The sequence below is a fragment of the Manis javanica genome, chromosome 2, assembly GCF_040802235.1.
Source record: "Manis javanica isolate MJ-LG chromosome 2, MJ_LKY, whole genome shotgun sequence".
Classification (NCBI taxonomy): Eukaryota; Metazoa; Chordata; class Mammalia; order Pholidota; family Manidae; genus Manis; species Manis javanica.
Genome location: NC_133157.1, coordinates 7,412,244 through 7,430,005, shown reverse-complemented (window position 1 = coordinate 7,430,005; position 17,762 = coordinate 7,412,244). Strand labels below are relative to the sequence as shown.

General features: G+C 54.0%; 2 protein-coding genes across 5 annotated transcripts in view; both read right to left on the bottom strand.

Moving 5' to 3' along the window:
* Positions 1 to 429, bottom strand: part of AK1 (adenylate kinase 1) — a 12,524-nt gene extending 12,095 nt beyond the window's left edge. The window contains exon 1 of the mRNA XM_017661685.3: positions 293 to 429. The gene's annotated coding sequence lies outside the window, so the exon portion shown is untranslated. The remainder of the gene's footprint in view (positions 1 to 292) is intronic.
* Positions 1 to 17,762, bottom strand: part of ST6GALNAC6 (ST6 N-acetylgalactosaminide alpha-2,6-sialyltransferase 6) — a 24,368-nt gene extending 6,606 nt beyond the window's left edge. The window contains exons 1-7 of one of the 4 annotated variants that reach the window (XM_017661675.3): positions 17,390 to 17,762; positions 16,053 to 16,157; positions 9,859 to 9,925; positions 7,859 to 8,038; positions 5,451 to 5,857; positions 2,923 to 3,030; positions 293 to 2,256 (exon numbers count right to left, since the gene is read on the bottom strand). In XM_017661675.3, the coding sequence (XP_017517164.1) occupies positions 2,067 to 2,256; positions 2,923 to 3,030; positions 5,451 to 5,857; positions 7,859 to 8,038; positions 9,859 to 9,925; positions 16,053 to 16,153 (1,053 nt within the window). In that variant the 5' untranslated portion in view covers positions 16,154 to 16,157; positions 17,390 to 17,762 and the 3' untranslated portion in view covers positions 293 to 2,066. Of the gene's footprint in view, positions 1 to 292; positions 2,257 to 2,922; positions 3,031 to 5,450; positions 5,858 to 7,858; positions 8,039 to 9,858; positions 9,926 to 11,566; positions 11,622 to 12,620; positions 12,767 to 16,052; positions 16,158 to 17,389 lie in introns of those variants that run through there. The other 3 variants (XM_017661678.3, XM_037008099.2, XM_037008100.2) reach the window with 3 other exon arrangements.

Here is a 17,762-nt window from a genome sequence, read left to right as displayed (position 1 = left end):
GCATCTTATCGGCCTAAACAGTTGTAATCTCCCAGAGTCACAGGCCCTCTCCCTCCTGCCAACCTGGAGTAAACAAGCCCTTTCTTTCGCTGAGTTTGGCGGCCATGAGGAGTCCACCCCTCCCATGGCAGCAGCCCCGCCTTCCTCTTTCCTGCTGGCCCTGCAGTAATTGTGGCTCCCTGCCCCCAGCACTTCCAGGCCCTGGGGCCGTCCTCTGGCCCGGGCTGCCCTCCCCTCACTCGATCCGCTCTACTGGCCTCCTCCAAGGCCCCACCAGCTGCTTCCCACTCACCTCAGGCTCCTCCGCTTCCCCCTGGCTCTTCTCTTCCCGCTGGGAGCTCTTCCCTCAAACCTCTTGGTCCTTCACCTCAAGGCACGCCGTGCTGTTGTCCCGTGTGACTGTCCTCGTAGCCCTTACCGCCCTTGGTGGTCACACTGGGACAGAACCTGCCCGGGCCCACCTCCCTGCACATTGAGCTTGGGAGCCGTGTCTGGTCCTGTCCTGCCCAAGAGGGAACTGGGGCTCTCGGAGGTGAAGTGACTCGCCAGAGGTCACAGAGGCAGGGGAAGGCAGGACTGGAAAAGCCAGGTAAGCCTGGCTCAGGAGTCCATACCCCCCAGCCTCCAGAGCTGCCAGGTCTCCACCCAAGCCACAAAATGTATGATTCACTGGCCTGTGGGCGCCCAGCCTGGAGGATGTGGGTGCTGTCCTGAGGAAGCCCACAGCACTGGGCCAGAGGGGGCATCCGGGAGACTCAGGAACCACAGCCAGAGCTTAGATGCATTTATTCCTGTACAAATCATACAAAACCAACTCTGGGGCAGTGGCAGGCCCACCCCGCCCCATCCCAGTGTGCAATGGCTGCTACTGGCCTCCCCCTCCTCCACCTGACCCCTCCCACTCCACAGCCTTCTCCAGGAAGCCCTCCAGTTTTCCTTCCAGGCTCTGGAAGAGCAGGGGGGCAAACCCAGCCCACTGAGGCCCAGCAATAAAGTGCCTGATGTTGAGTGAGGGGACAGAACCCAGGTGGCACAGCTCCTAAACCCCTAGAGCCTTCCCAGGCCCAGTTTGGGGAGACCCTTGGAAGACTCCAGCAATTGCAGACAAAGGGGCTGCATGAAACCACATTTGGCTGGGTTTCCCCTTTCTCAGCCCCAAAGGCTCCTCTGACAGGTGGAAAGCCTCACTGCTGATGACAGAAAAGGGGGCCTGGCTCTTCAAGAGCCAAGCAAGGGGCAGCTGGGTGGAGGGGCTAAGAAAACAGCTGCTTCGGGTTCCTGCCAGAGTCTCCCAAACCCTGGGAGTGTCTGCACAAAAACACCCTTATGTTTCCAGGAGGCAGTGGGGAAGGGAACCCCAGGCCTTAGGGAAGCTGAGTCCCCCAGCAAGGGCTGGTGCTGGAAGGGCCCAGTCTTTCCTTGTGGGGACAGACCCCAGGCTATCAGTGGGGGAGGTGGGAGGGGGTCTCAGACTCCACATTAGAACCTGACACAGGCAGAAGGGTGACAGAGGGGGCAAGGGGTTTGTCCAAGGCCACTCGGGGCAGAGCCAGGACCCAGATGCCGACCTCCCACCTCCGGAACCCCCACAACCCCAACAATGCCCCAGCCCGGCCTCCAGACAGCTCCCACCCTCACGCAACCTCCTCTTAGCTCTGGGGAGTGAAGGGGCCACATGAAGTTCCCAGCTGCTCGGGATGGGACCCCAGTGTCCCAGCTAATAGGGAGTGATCTGGGGTCCACCCTGGGGCCCTGAACCAAGGCCTCAAGAGAAAGGACATGTCCTTAGCCCCAGATTACTCAGAAATACCCTGATTGACTATGCTTAGACCCTGACTGGACAAGAAGTACCCTAACACCCCGATTAACCACATAGAAGCCCAAATCCCTGATTGGTCAAGAGACACCCCCCAGCCCTCACTGGCTGGAGGGTAAGTCTTCTACAAGGCCCAGATTGGCCAGAAGACACTCCGGCCAGCCTCCACAGGCCAGACGATGGCCCCTGGTTGAGTGGCTGAGTGGAAAGCCCGTCTCCTTGTCCCTAAGAGCCCCACAGGCAGGGCAGCCTAGGTCCAGGAGGGGTGGGAGAAGGTGATTCCATACAGCTGGGCCCAGGATGAGAAGACCCTCTTCTCAGTGATGAAGCGGTGGTGGTTGCCCTTGCGGCTGTGCTCGTTCTGGATGTAGGTGACACACTCATCCGGCCCCTTGGGCTCATAGTAGTGGTACGGCATGCGCTGCAGGCGGGGCTGCTGGCTGGGGCAGAGCAGATGCGGCGTAAGGGCAGGGTGGGCCCTGGTGGGGCCCTTGCCCTGCCCAGCCCCTGACTTGCTATTGTATATGAGTAAGGGAAATCTCAGCCCCTCTCTGGGGCTCAGGCTCCCCATCTGTAAAAGGGATACAGGAGGGACTAGGTTTGTGATGATAAAACTTTTTTTAATGTAGTGGAAATGTTTCCTTGCCCTGAGAGGGTGGCAGTATAGGGTAGTGGTAAAGACCATGGGCTTGGAGCCTGGCCCCACCTCTTTCTGTGGGAACTTAGGCCACTCACAGAACATTGTCCTCAGTTTTCCTTCCTATGAAATGGGGAGAATAATGTACCTACTCATTAGTGTCACTGTGAGGAGTAAATGAGATAAAAAAATGTAGCCATGCTTGGTGCCTGGTCAGCACTCATAAAGAAGAGCTGTCACCTGGTGGGCTTTTCACATAATAGTAATAGTAGTTATTATTAATATGCAAACTCGGGCCTCTGGCTGAGTTACAGTGGAGGCTCCTGAGGTAGCTCCAAGGGGCCCAGGTCTCTGCACAGCAGTTGGAATACCACAAAACAGACGCGCTCAAAGGCACCCCCAGGCAAAGTTTCCAGGCTCCCAGTTCCTCTTGTGGCCAGTGGCTGGGTGGTGTCCTGGGGGTGCTCACCTGCAGTAGTTGGGGGGGACCATGCCATAGACATGCACATGGTCACACAGCTCCACCGCAATCACCATGGTGAACCAGCCGGTGCTCAACCACGAATGGGACTTTTCCCTAGAGTAGGAGAGGGGCCATCCTGAAGGGGCCTGCTGGCAGGGGTGTGGTGGGCAGGAGTCTCCCTGAACTCCTCCCAGCACCCATCAGGGCCCTCCCCCAACTTCAGTTCCCCCAGTCCAGCCCCACTGCAGGAGCCCCGGCATGCTGGCAGAGGGCTTGTCTGGGCAGAAATGAGGCACTTGGGAGAGCTCCTTTAAAGGAACAGGGCATACTGGGGATAAACTCCTAAGGAGACAAGTCACAGATGAGCAGGCTGAGAGTGACCCGCAGAGCTTGTTAGAAGCAGCTGTGCCCATTCGAGGAGCAAATTCCTAAGGGGAGACTAATGAGAGAAGGGCATGCTGAGAGTGTCCCGAAGAGCAGAGCAAGGCATAGAAGAACTAGCCAAGAACCTAGAGCTGTGCTGCCCACTAGAGCACCACTAGCCACACGTGTGCACATGCAACACCTCACATGTGGTTGAAATGTGCTGTCAGTATAAAATACACACCGGATTTCATAGAATGAAAAAAGAATGTAGAGTCTGTCACTGATAATTTTTTTACATTAATTGCATGTTGAACTGAAAATATTTTGGGTATGTTTGATTGAAGGTGGTTCTTTGAAAAGTTTCAGAAGAAAATAAACTTCTCAGAAGACTGACAAAAATAGAGAAAAAAACACAAGTTACCAATATCAAGAGTAAAAGAGAATATCATCACAGACCCTGTAGACATTAAAGGGATAATAAGAAAACCACAAACAACACATACATAAATTTGACAACTTAGATGAAATGGGCCAATTCCTCGAAAATCATGAACTACCAAAACTCACCCAAGATGAAATAGGTAACCTGAATATCCTGTAACTATTAAAGAAATTGAACTCATAGTTCAAAATCTTCTGGGAAAAAAAAAAAACCTACCTAGGACCAGATGGTTTCACTGGCAAATTCTACCAAACACTTAAAGAAGAAATAACACCAATTCTATACAATCTCTTCCAGAAAATAGAAGAAACATGTCCCAATTCATTTTCTGAGGCCAGCATTACCTTGATACCAAAACCAGGCAAAGACAGTAACAAAAAAAATTATAGACTGCTATCTCTCATGAACACAGACACAGAAAACCTCAACAAAATATTAGCAAATTGTATCCAGCAATATATAAAAAGAATATATGCCACAACTAAGTAGAGTTTATTCCAGAAGTGCAAGGCTGATCCAATATTTAATAAACCACCCTATTAACAATCTTAAGGAAAACCACATGACCATATCAACTGATACAGAAAAACATCTGATAAAATTCAATATCCAGTAACGATGAAAACTTTTAGTAAATTAGTAAGAGTCAGGAACTTCCTCAGCCTGATAAAGGGCAGCTAAAAACCCTACAGCTAACAGCATACTGACATCATAACAATGAGGAATGACTGAATGCTTTCCCCTTAAAACTGGGACCAAAGCAAGGGTGTCTATTCTCATCACTTCCACTATAATTTGACTTTGTTTTGAAAGTTCTAGCAAGTGCAATAAGGCAAGAAAAATAAATAAGAGGCATAAAGACTGGAAAGGAAGAAATAAAACTGTCTTTGACTGCCATGTCCTTTTAACATGATCATCTGTATAGAAAATCCCAAAGAACCTACAAAAATCTCCTAGAAAAAATAAGTTTAACAGGATTATAGGATAGAAGGTCAACACACAAAAATCAAACATTTCTCTGTACTAGCAATGAATAATTAGAAACCTGAAAAAAATGTTTAAATACCATTTATAATAGGTCTAATAAGTTTTAAGTATTTAGGTATAAATCAAACAAAATATGTATAAGATCTATATGTTGGACATGCTGGGTTAAATAAATACATTAAAATTAATTTTACTTTTTTTTTTTACCTTTCTAAACTGGCTGCTATAAAAACTTTAATTACATATATGGCTTGCATTATATGTCTATTGGACAGCACTGGCCTAGCTTTTCTAGGAAGATTAGTCAGAGCAAGACATGCTGGGAATGACATATCCTTAGAATGAAGCATGCTGGGAACAACTGCATGCTTAAAGCAAAACGTGCTGGAAGACAAGCAACACTTTCCAGGAGGCACACACATTACGGGAGTTCTCCTAAAAAGATGCCAGGAGTGAGTGTGCAACCTAGAGCAGAGCATGCTGGGAGCTCTTGTTCCCTCAGAGCAATGCACACTGGGAGGAAACCCTTCTGGGGAGAAAAGGCCATGCAGAGCATGTTGGAAAAGACTCATGCTAAGAGCTGGACATAAAGAGAACTCCTATAGGAACCTAACCAGAGGGTGGCAAAAAGTGACCACACCCTCAGAGCAGTGCATGCTGGGAGCAACAGGCCCTCTGGGCAGAGCATGCTGATGGAGAGCATAGGGCTGGTCAAAGGAGGCAGGCAGGAGGCTGGTACCTGTCCTTGCCTGTCTCACCCCGGAAGAGGTCGTCAAATTGGCGCATGCGGCTGGGAGAGACAGCATAGGCCTCCATATTGGGGAACACCAGGCCTGCCCGCTGGATGACACGCACGAGGCTGCCCTGGGGCTTCTGCATCTTGTTTGGGGGGCCCCAGAAGATGAATATGGTTTCAGGGGTCCGGTTGACGAACTCCTGGGGCCTTCGCAGCACACGGAATACGCTGGAATGGGCCACTACACGGAAGGTGGTCTTGTTACCCACATCGGCTGAGTAGCCCGTGGTGGGCGCATCGTTCATACGGATTGTGCACTCGGCCCGCTCGATCTCAGGGCCCAGCTTGGTGCCCAGCAGGTGGCTAGAGCTGGTGACAATCACACACTGGTGGCACCGGGAGGGCAGTGTCTGAGGGGAGCAAGGAAAGTCAACATTGTCATGATCGCTCAGTGCCAGGCCCGGTGCTCCATACACCAGGCTCCAGGAGACAGGAATTATTATGCCCATTTTAAAGACAGAAACACAAACCCATTCATTCAACATTCAACAAATATTTACAGCGAGCTGGCTAAAGACCAAGTACTAGGGAAAGAGCAAAGAGCAAAGAGATGCTGTTCCTGCCTTTAAGAAGCTCACAGCTGGGGAGACAGACAGTGAACAAGTAAAAGATAAAATAGACCAGGTGGTAAGTAAAGCATGCTAGGAAGAAAATGAAATCAAGAGTGACGGGAATGGGGCTACCCTAGACAGGTCATCTGGGGAGGCCTCTCTAAGCTGAAACCTGAAGGATGAAAAGGAACCACACAGGGAAAAGTACTCAAGGCAGGAAAGCCAGAGAGACCAGAGGCTCTGAAGTGGGAGTGACCGTGGCTGGTTGAGAAGGAAAAGAAGGCCACTCGGTTGGTGCAGAGTTAAGGAAAAGAACAGGACAGCCATGCAGGGATGTCTCCCAGGTCACACAGCAGAGTGTGGGGCTGGGATTTGAACCCAGTGCATGTGGCCACAGAGCCTCAGCCTCACCCAGCTCCCCAAAGGGGACACCCACCCCAATGCACTGAGGACATTTCCGTATCACCCACAAACAAGATACCTTGTCAATAAGGAAGGGGTAGAAGCCACTCTGGGCCTCTGTTTCCCCAATAGTGAAATGGATGGGTTGGAACCACATGCTCTCTCAGGCCTATGTTCTGCCCATGGAATGGCCTTTCACCCTTCAAGGCTAAGCTCAGGTGCCACTTCCTCCAGGCAGCCTTCCCTCAACTTACTCTTAAGATCCAGCAACATGTCCCATGTACCTCCACTGACGGCTTTTCTACCTTCCCTGAGCTCTGTTTTTCTGGCCTCCTGTCAGACTAGAAACAGCTACCAGCCAAGCTCTGCTGCGTCTTCCCTCCAGATCACCCACAGTCAAGCCGCTCCACTTTCTCCCAGTTCTGCCATTTTTATTTCCCTTCCAGGGCTTCTCAGGATAGAGGAAGTCTCAGTTAAGTGTTGTTCTGTCTCTAACACCTAATGTGCCCTTTCCCTGTGAGGGTATGTTCAGAGCCCCAGGTTCTACACACTGTGTATGCAAAGACCCTGACAGATTTTAGGGGGTTAGTGAGGGAGGACAGAGAGGTCGGCAGGGACTTGGAGAGCCCTCCTCCTCCTAGAATGTGAAGTCCATGCTTGAGGCCAGTAATTTTCTTCCTGACCCCAGGGAAAACAATTAAGGCTTAGAGGACTACAGGGTGACCCCAGAAATACAACCTGAGTTTCATGGCTACTCAAGGCAAACAGTAGCCCCAGAAATGACTTCTGGCCTGTTGACACAGCTGCAACTCAGCAGGGGTCAGGCAGTACCCTGGTTCCACCCGTCCTTGCTGTGTGGCCTTGGACAAGTGGTTTCACCTCTCTGAGCCTCAGTTTCGCCCTCTCTTCCAGAGAGAGAACATTGCTGACCTCACAGAGTTGGTGTGAGGATGACTGCTGATCACAGTGCCCAGCACACAACAGGCAACTGGCCAAGGGCAGCCATTATTGTTACTATGTTTGTGCGGTCAAGTACCCCATCCTGTTCCCCAGCTCTGTGCACACTCAGCAGCAGAGAAAGAGATCAGAGAAAACCAAACACCTTTCCAAAGGGATTCTGACTCAGGAGATGGTAGGATATTAGCACTAAGGGTGGGACCTTGCAGAGAACTGAGGCCCAGACAGGGACAGGGCACAGGCCACACAGCAAACAAGGGGCTGAGCACTGGAGGCCAGGGCCTGGACTCCCAGGGTCCACCCTCACCTTTAGGGGGAATGAGCTGGAGGTAGCAGAGAGGAGAGCTGGAGCAGGAGGACGTGGTGGGAGCACGGATGGAGGGTGACAGGGAGGACCGCCTGCCAGATGGGTGCGGGGCATTGCCTGAAGTTCCACTCTACCTTGTTGCCAAGAATGGGGACATAGCCGTCAGCGATGCCCCACTTCTTGAGGTCGGCAGGCCGGCGGCTGCGGCCCCGCAGGGAGCCGTAATGGAAGACCTCACTGGCGCTGTTGGAGCTGTAGAGGATGAGGATGGTGATGAGAGCAAAGAGGATCACGAACACTGCTGACCGCTGCTCCTGGAGAGGGAGAGGCCGGTGAGGGCCCAGCCACCCCTGCCCCCCACCACGCCTGGCTAACTTCCGTTCTTCACTCCAGACCAGCCCAGGCACTACCTCCTCCAGCCCCCTGAACATCCCCCATCACTGCCCCATCACACACATCTAAACTGTGGGCCCCCCAATTAGACCCTGAGCTCCAAAGCCTGGGACTGAGTCGGCAGCCATCCCCGGCATATCCAGATCCCTGGGCAGGGCCTGGAGTTCTCAGGGAGGATTTGCTGGACTGGCCTGGAAGTGGGTGTCGGAAGGACCCCTCCAGCTGCAGCTGGAAGGATACCTGGATGCACGTGGGGCATCCAAGTGACAGCGTCAGGTCTTCCCCCTAACAGTAACTCTCCATAAATGTCTACCACTCAGACTTAAAGGGGATGGATCTGGTCAGGAATTGGGATGTGTGGGTAGTTGGTGCAACAATATGTGGCTGATGGGGCAGGAAACTGATATCCAAAGTATCCGCTGAGATTTATTTGCCCAGGGTCTGCAAGGTTAGGCGAGACCTGGGAATCCTAGCTCCTTGTGTTGAACCCCCTGTGCTGCTTCTCAGCTCCAGTTCATACCCCTTGTCTGCTCTGTGACAGTGGATCTGGGCCCTCTACATGTTTTTCTTTGCCAGGTAACTGCATTTTAAGCTTTGTCAGTAGAGGGCACTGGAGAGACGTTGCCAGAAGGAAGGAGTTTTCTTCCTGGTTCTGTGGGCTTTGCACCTGGTCTGGTGCACGTGCTTCAGTGTCCATGGCTTCTCCAACACGCGCCCGCTCCAGAGGCCAGTGGCCAGCACTGTGCTGCACTCAGCAGCCTCCTCCGGCACCACCTTCAGGCGGTTTTGGAGAAGAGTGCCTCTGGCTCCTGATGACCGTGCTTTCTCTGGAGTTCAGCTCCTGCAGTGCACTCAGCCATCTGTAACACCCAGAGACCATAAGCTGCCCCTCCCTGGGGCAGTTCTGTCCAGAACTTGGAGTGTGTCCTGGGAGTAATCTGTGAACAGCCCTCCTTGAGGGTGGATTCATGACAATTTCCACCAGCAGAGCACCACTCTGCTGCCATCCAGTGGGGCAAAGCTGTGCCCTCTGCAGCACAGCCTGATCTCAGCCCTGGGGGTGGTGGCAGCTCTCGCACCTGCTGTTTCTGTATTCCTCAGAATTCCAATCCCTTGTTACTCCAGTGCCTGTTTCTTGTTAGTAATTCTTTATATTACACTTTCCCTGTTCAAATTACTGTGTGGTTTCTTTCTCCCAACTGGACCCAGACTGATACACCCACATTACCCCACTCCCAATCCTCAGGCTCTGCCAAGACTGCAGAGAGTTGACCCTAGAGAAGGGGTGAGCAGGGTCAGGCACACAGTAGGTGCTCACGAAAACACGAACGAATGGATGATGGGGAATCCTGCCACACTCGGAGCGATGCTCACAACATTCTGTCATCTTTGACACTGACCAATGCCTCCTGCCCCAGCCTCCCTTTGACCTCCACCTCCACATCCCCACCCCCTACACAGTACTCCACAGTCACCTTCTCAGCCAGCCCTTCACTACGGGATGGACCTGCCATGCTCAGGAGGACAGAGGTGGACCTGGGACCAGAGCAGGAGCTTGCCCAAAGCCACATGGATCAGTGGCCAGAGCAGGTCTGAAACCAGGGCCTCCCAGGCATCAGCTGCTTCCCGGTGGGGAAGATAGCCATGGTGGCCTGGATCTGAGGCAGGTCTAAAGGAGCCCATTTCACAGAGGAAGTAAGAGACTGGGGGGGGAGGGCAGAGGAAATGAAGGGGAACTTACTTTGTTGCTACTCATCTCTCTCCAGCGGGCTGCAGGTGGCCCAGGGGGCAGGGATGTGGGGTTATACCTGAAAGCCACAGAAAGGGTTATAGCCTGGGCACCCTCCCCTCAGTCCAGCTGGGCAAAGTCTACACCCTCCCTACCCCTACCAGCCCTCCTACCCACCCCTGACTTCACAGCTCAGGGCCATATCTATTTTGCAAATGGAGACACTGAAGTCCAGAAAGGGCAGGAACCTGCCTCAGGTCCCACAGCCTTGCCTCTCTCCTGGGCCCTTGCTCTCTCCCACTCTGCTCCCTGAGCAGGGGCCTCCCCACACCCTGGCTCTCCTATGCAGTTGGCAGGCCTGCCCCCAACCCAGAAGGAACCCCATTCACACCCTATTCTAAGTACTGCCTTAAATCTCTGTGTTCCCAGAATAACGCAACATTCCTTATAGGTCCCCAAACTCCTCTGCACTCAACACGCTTCCAGGACTTACAAAAACTGTCCCCTCTGCCTGGGATACCCTGTCCTCCTGCACCCTGCTCACGCCCACTCATCCTCTAAGCCTGTGGTGGGCCAGGCACTTCCCCTGTGGGTCACCTCGCCCCCAGGCTGGAAGCTCTCTGAGGGCAGTGAGAGAACCTTGTCTGCAGAGCCGCACACTGCCTGCAGAGCTGTGCAGACGGATCGCTGGATGACTTCATCATAAACAAGTAAGGTCTTGGGGTTAAGGGCACAGACTCATCTATCAAGTGGCTACAATTGCATCCCACCCTCTGGAGCAGGGGCTAGGGGATGATGCAGCCGTAGGCAGCCCTTCCTCCCTGCCCAGACCCAGCAACCTCGGCTGCTCAGTGACAAGGCAGCTCTGCTGCTCTCTCCCCAAGTGACCCCCATCTTTGCAGGACCCAGCTCCTCTCCAGATCTCAATTTTGGCACCTGCCGAAAGGGGGTAAGTACTTGTGTCCGGCCCCCTCCAGCAGACTTAAGGCCAGAAGACCCTAGGGGCCGAGAACGTGCAACGGGAAAAACTGGAGCCCAGAGGCTCCCCAGCTCAGTGCTCCCCTCCAGGGGCCTCCCAGCAGCCACCACTCTCTCTGCCCCTTGACCTAACTGTTGTTTACTCCCACACTGCCACCAGAATAGCCACAAGAACCTCAGACCCGAGGAGGCTCTCCCCACATGCCGCTCCTGATTGGTTAGGTCATGACCCCACCCACTGCCCAACCCCGCCCCCTCTCCGCCAGAGCTCTCCCCCTTCCCCAGCCCAGTTTCAGATTTCTCCAGGCCGGCCCTCAAGGCCTGTCCATAAGGCCTGGTACCTCATTGGGTCCAGTACCCGAGGTACAGATCAGGAAACAGGCTCATCAGAAAGAAAGAGAGCCCTGTCCTTGGATTCAGCCTGTCAGGGAAGAGCCAGGAGTCCAGAATCCCAGGATGGCGCCCGTCAGCCCTGACGCTTCTGGCGTCCCAGGCCCTCCGAGGTCCCTCTGCCTCTGAATTGAGCCTGCCCTCTCCCTACCCCTTTCTTCAGATGCCCCCTGCTCCAGACGCACTAGAGCACTCCAGTTCCCAGGCCCACCCAGACTTTCCCACCTTTGCCTCAGCAGTGCCCTCAGCCAGGACCACCGTCCCCCTGGTCAGCCCCGTCACCATCCTGCTCTGAGGAGGCCATGGTCAGTACAGCTTCTCAGGCTCGAGTGTGAAGAGCTCCACCACTTACTGGCTGAGGGGCCTCGGGCAAGCCATGTGGCCTCTCTGAGTCTCAGTTTCCTCATCTGCGAAATGGGAATAATAAGTGTAACTCACAAGGTTATTGAAAGGATTCAAGCAGATGGGGCTTCACAGTGCCCAGTCAGTGCCAGCAGCTGTTAGTCTTATGGTTATTCATTGGTCAAGGCCCCTCTCACCATGAGTTTGCCAGTGAAATACTACCTCCGCCGCTGACACCTAGAGAGCGACTTGAATGTCAAGGAAAGCGTGCAGGGAGCCATGCCACGTATCACCATTCAAAGACCTTCCAGGCAACGCTGCGTGGCAAGGGCTCTTATTCCCCATTTCACAGATAAGAAGACTGAGGTCCGGAGAGGCAAAGTGCCTTGCGTGGCTGCCCAGAGACTGCCGGGGAGCCTTGTTTACAGGGGGCAGCCCCTCGGCACGGGCTGAGCCTGACGGGATCTTTCCGGAGGACCCACATGGGCCATAAGGAGCCAGAGGCACGGAGTGTTGGCCCAGCACCTGGACCGGTACCGGCGAGCAGGCCTGTCGGGCAGCGACGAGCCCAGGCTGGGGAGGGGGCAGCCCAGAGCCCAGGTCCAGGAACGTGGTGGGACCAGTACCAGGGCGGGGGATGCAGGACGGCTGAGCCTGTGGGCTAAGGGTGGGGGCCACCCCTGCCCTCTCTCTGGGGGCTTTGCCTCCCCCAGCCCAGGGAGCCCTCCTGCGTGGGAGGAGGGCTAGGAGAAGGGGCGCCGCGCCGGTGGGACCACCTGGGGGTGGGAGCGACTCACCCTCTGCTCCCCCTTTGCGCTGACACCCCTCCCTCCCCAATTCCCGTCTTCCTGGGGGTCCGGAGCCCTGGTCCTAACTGGGAAGAGATGGGAAGCAGGACGGCGGCAGAATCCCAAGCTCTAATGGGGAAGTCAGCGGCAGGGGGCCCCCGTGAACCCCGAGACAGCCCTTCGGCTCGGGCACCGGGATCTCCGGGCGCGGTTGCCAAGAGTGAGCGGGGTCTAGGGAAGCCCCGGAGCCCCCGCCCCCGCGCGGCGCCCGCTCACCTCGCCCGGGGAGCGCCCGGCCCCCCGCGGCCCCCGCGCCCCCTCACATGGCTCCGGGAGACCGGAGCCGGGTCCGCGCTCCGCAGGCCGCCCAGGCCCCGCCGCAGCCCCAGCCCGCCGGGTCCTAGCGCCGCCGCCAGCACCTCAGGCCCAGGCCTGGGAGGCGGGTGGAGCCTCGAGGGTCCGAGGTGGCTCCGCCCCGGGGCGGTGCCGGCGGGGAAGGGTGGTGGGGCAGGAGCCCCGGCCCCGGCCTAGGGAACACGTTGTGTATTCCTCTGGGCGGTCTTTCCCGGGCTGAGAACGAACATACAGCCTTCCGGAGCCCGTTAGTGTAGGAAAGGCCCACTTCTATCTCGCTTTATTGTCACCACGACAGGGATGGGGAAACTGAGTCTCAGAGAACGCTGCACTTGGAACTCGTTGAGTTTCTCCCTGGGTCCCCCTGCCCGGGCCTCCAGAGCCCTGCACCCAGTCACCGTGGGTGAATTCAGGGCTCCACCTCTGGATTTAAGTCCAGCTCCGCCATCTACCAGCTGTGCGAGCTCAGCACATCTACCCTAACCCTGCCTACAGAAAATAGGAAGAGCAACCTCATAGCGTATTGTGAAGCCTGAAAATGTTATGTCGCTTCTTTCAGTTACAGGGATATTCATTAAATCATTTTATGTGATAATGAAAAATAACAGCTTCAGCAGCGGTGATTGGGGCCTGGTTAAATAAAGGCACAAGCCACACAAAAATGCATAATGCAGATCAATATCTACTGACAGGAAGAGATGTCCAGGGTATTTAAGGGAAGGAAGCAAGTTAAAGAACTGCATCCCTATGATCATTTTGGAAAATGAAGTTATAAAAATGTGCTTTCCATTCCTGGGAAAATACCCCGGGAAATTCTTGCACATGTACATAACAGAGTTCATAGCAGCATTACTTGAAATAAAGAACTGGAAACAGCCCATAGGATCATCAGCAGGGCTTTTTTACATCGTGGTGCAGTCTCGGTGTGGAATATCATATAGCAGGGAAAATGAATGAGCTACAATTACGTGAGTGGATCTTAGGGACCTGAGGAATGAGAAAGACAAAATGTACAATATATTGTTTAAGCAGACAGGGCAGTAGGCCACCTGTCATAGCAAGGGACAGGAGACAGCTTTTGTGTATCAGAGTGATTAAAGTTTTAAAGGCAAAAGTCAAGAATAGTTATCTCAGTGGGGGAGACAGGGATGCGGAAGGAGGGGAGGGAACACAGGTGTGCAGTTCCAGTAACAGGTCTGGTCTTTAGGTGGAGCCTGAGTTCAAGAGGTACATTATAGTATTTTTTTATAACTTAACAGTACGGTACATGCTGTCATTTGTGTGTATCACAGTATTTAAAAAGTAAAATGAAAAAATGAGGCAAGATAAAATGAAAATGAGATACCTCTTGCCTATCACAGTGACTAATAGTGGTTAGTTCTGGAAGGATGAGATTAGATGCTGCCATTTTTCTTTAGGCTTAACAGTATTTTCCAAAGAGTTTAAGATAATGGTCATATGTTGTGTTCATATTCAAAAACATTTTTAGTTAAAAAAAGTATAAATTTTTAATGATATGGTTAACTTGATATACTTTATAAAAAATCACATACAGCATGATTCCTTTTTTTAAAAAGTACAACTACCTATGTATAAGTGTTTGTAAATGCATACACAGGTGTCTGGAAGAATCCACATGGCACCACTGGCAGTAGTTTGTGTGATGCGGATGTGCAGAAGGGGTGGGTGCAGTATCTTCCCTTTTTGTTCTATATAAGCTTCCAGGTTGCTTGCCCTGGACTAATTTGTTTAGTATCAGTTCGTTTTTAATTAAAACAGAACTCAAAAAGCCCCCAAGGTCCAGCCTCCAGGCTGTGGAGACACTGCCCACCAGGCAGTTGGGAGGAGTGGGGAGGGCCAAAGGTGGATTCCAGATTCCTGTCCCTCTGCCTGGGACCACTGGCCACCGGACAGAAAACCACAGAGAAAGGGACAGTGCAGTCAGGCAGGAAGCCTGGTGAACCCAACACCTGGGGGCTCAGAAAGGGGAGCTCCGTACCTGAGATTAGCGGGCAGGTTGGAGGCTGTATCAGGGTGGGGGCATCCTGTCCCCAGCCCTTCTCCCTGCCCAGGCCAATGACCTGGACTTGCAAGTAAGAGGGTGGAGCAACCCAGCTCAGGGAGCTTCCTCTTTAGGCATCCCATGTCTGCAGGCCAGGATTACTCCCGGAGGCTCTGCATTAGAGCAGCTTTCCTTTCCTGGCCCCAAGAACAACCACGCAAACAATGATGAGGATTAAGGAAAACAACAGCTCCTATGTGTCCAGTGCTTTCTCTTGTGCTAAGCACTTTGCAGACACACATCACTGAATCTTTAAAATAACCTATGAGATGGGTACTACTTCAGCCCTACTTTCCAGAGGGAGGAAGGAGTGAGGCACACTGAGCTGGGACTTCCCCAGGCCTGCCTGCTGAATAACCCACAAGCTGTTCTCCCCCAAAGCCCCAGGCCTGCCCCACACCCGCACCAGGGCCTTCATGGATGGGTAGCCTGGCCAATATTGGTGCTACTCCTTGACCCGGCTTGGGGCTTGTCCTCGCCCTGAGTCGCTGCCCCGTAATCTGGGAGAGATGGCCTCTGCTTAAGCCCTTCCTGCCCCAGGGTGGATCCTGGATGTAACCCCTCCACCTTACCCCCTTAGCAGTCTTTGCACCATTAACAATTTTTTCCTTCCACAGGGTCCTGGAAAGAGCCCTCAGAAACCCCTTCACCTGCCACCCCAGCTCTCAATTTACAGAGACTGAAACGAAGGCCCATAGAGGGGGACAGGATTTACCCAAGATGCCCCAAAGATCCTAGGCAGAGCCAGGGTGAGAGCCAGGCCTGGAGACTCCAGCCTCTCTCCCTCTGGGCAGAGAAGGAGTCCAAGGGACGGGCCCCTGGAGAGAGGGGGTAAAAGCCACTTCAGGTGAGGGTCTGCACAAAGTAGTTGCTCCGCAAGTGCCAGTTCTCAAGACCTGGACAGTGGATCTGGAACTGGAGCCTGGTTCTTCACGGACAGAGCTGGAGTGGTCCGGCCAGTCCCAGTGACACTGGATGCAGGGCCCACCAGTACCTGGAAGACGTTCCTTTCCTCATCTGGCTACAGAGGCTTGAGTGTGAGTTACTGGCCTGGCCCCAAGTTCCTTCTGAGGAGAGAGGCCCCTTAAGATACTTACAGTCTATGAGGCTTACCTAACTTCCCCTCTGGCCTCAGGAGGAAGTAGGTGGGACCCCCAGCAGGCCACCTGAGGGGACAGAGGAGCCAGGGTGTGGACAGAAAAACAGATGCCCACAGAAGGGTTGCACAGCAAAGCACCCCAACCACACCATGACACTCTTTTGGGTTGAGGAGGCTCCTGCCCCCAACTCACCTCCTAGAAGCTGCAGGAACTGCAGAGGCTGGGAAGGGGGTCCTCTGAGAGGCTTCAGCAGGCCCTGAATGAGTCCCAGACCAGCCAGGGATCGTCTTCATCTGCCTGGAGGAAGTAGCTGTGGATCACTCCTGCCAGGTCACCACCCCAGGACACAGTATTTGGGCCACCCCAGCAATAAACACCCAACCCAGGGGCAGGGCCAGGACAGAGGCACCTCTGTGCACTGGGCCGGCATCTCCCAGGGGATGGGGCAGCAGGAGGAGACAACTTCCTGGGAGGGGGTTGAGTTGGATCCCTTGAGAACCAGGAGCCCCTGAGCCTTGGAGACCAAGGAGAGGCTGTAAGCAGAGACAAAGCTGAAGGGGGGTGAGGTCTTGGTACCCATCTGCCATCTGCCACACTCAAGTAGGATAGAGCCAGGTGAGGAAGGGCCACCCACTAAAATTGATGGCTCCCAAATATCAAGTGCCAGTCCTGGGGACAGGTACTTCACAGGTGCCACCTCTGAATTTGTACAATCTCTTGAAGGTGGAAACTACTTTAATACCCTTTACAGATAAGGAAACAGGCCTAGAAAGAGGCACTAATTTGCTGGTGTCCCTCCAGCACAACGTGGAACCAGAATGAGGCCAGGCCTGACTCCAGAGCCCTCTCTCCGAGCCAGCAAGTTCCCCCCACCAGCCCCCTGCCTGCCAGGTTACATCTCACCCTTACCTCTATTTCACACCTGCTCAGAGAGGCCCGCCCCTGCCAGGCCAGTAGCTGTGGCTTGGCAGCCAGCCCACTCCCTCCCACAGCAATGCTCCTTGCCTCCCAGCTCAGGGCACTCCTCCTTCCTCCCACACCTGAATTGCCTCTGGGCCTGCCAGTACTGGGTAGGGGGAGGCAAAGTGTGGGCCAAGTACCAGGTCTCCAGCCACTCCTGAGAAGTCACCCCAACTCCCTGCCACAACTGGCTACATAATTTGTGGGGTCCAGTACAAAATGAAAATGTCTGGATGCTCATCAAAAAAATACATTAGTAATTTCAAGTCTGACACCAGAGCGTTATTCTAAGTATAGGACCCTGGGCACTGCACAGGTCAGATGCCCGTGAACTGGGCCCCGACCCCTGGTGCTGGAAGCCAGGACCCCAGGGCTCCTCCCAGCTGAGAGCCTGAGGTCCTGTGCCTTGGTCCTCCTGAGTGTCCCGGTCCCCAGAGGAAGGAGGGAGGGAGGGGAGGGAGGGAGGCGCAGCCCTCATGGGCTCTCTCCAGCCCTCTGGAGCAGCGCCTAGGACCTCGGGCTCAGCTCTCGCCCTGGGATGGCATCGTGGCTCAGCCCTGGCTTCTCACCTGTCAGGGGCAGCAAGCCCTTGCGGTCTGTTGGTGGATCTGCTTGTCCCACTTCACAGGTAAGGCAACAGAAACGAGGGAAAGAGAGCCTGGGGCGGCCCCCACCTTCCTTTCTTGCAGTATAACCGACTCCAGAGTTAATAAGGAATTTAACTGGCAAGGTTCCTGGAATGTGACCAAGGACCAGGCAGATGACGTGCGGTGGAGGAATTTACTTCCCATCCTGAGCTGTGTCCTTTCACTAGGAGGCCTCAGATTCTCCCACCAGGGGCAGGGCAGGGGTCCCAAGGAAATCTCTGAGCTGGGGCGTTTCCTAAGTGCTTCCAGGGGGCCAGATCCCCTGACCTGGTGCGGAAGGAGGCAGGCTTCTGAG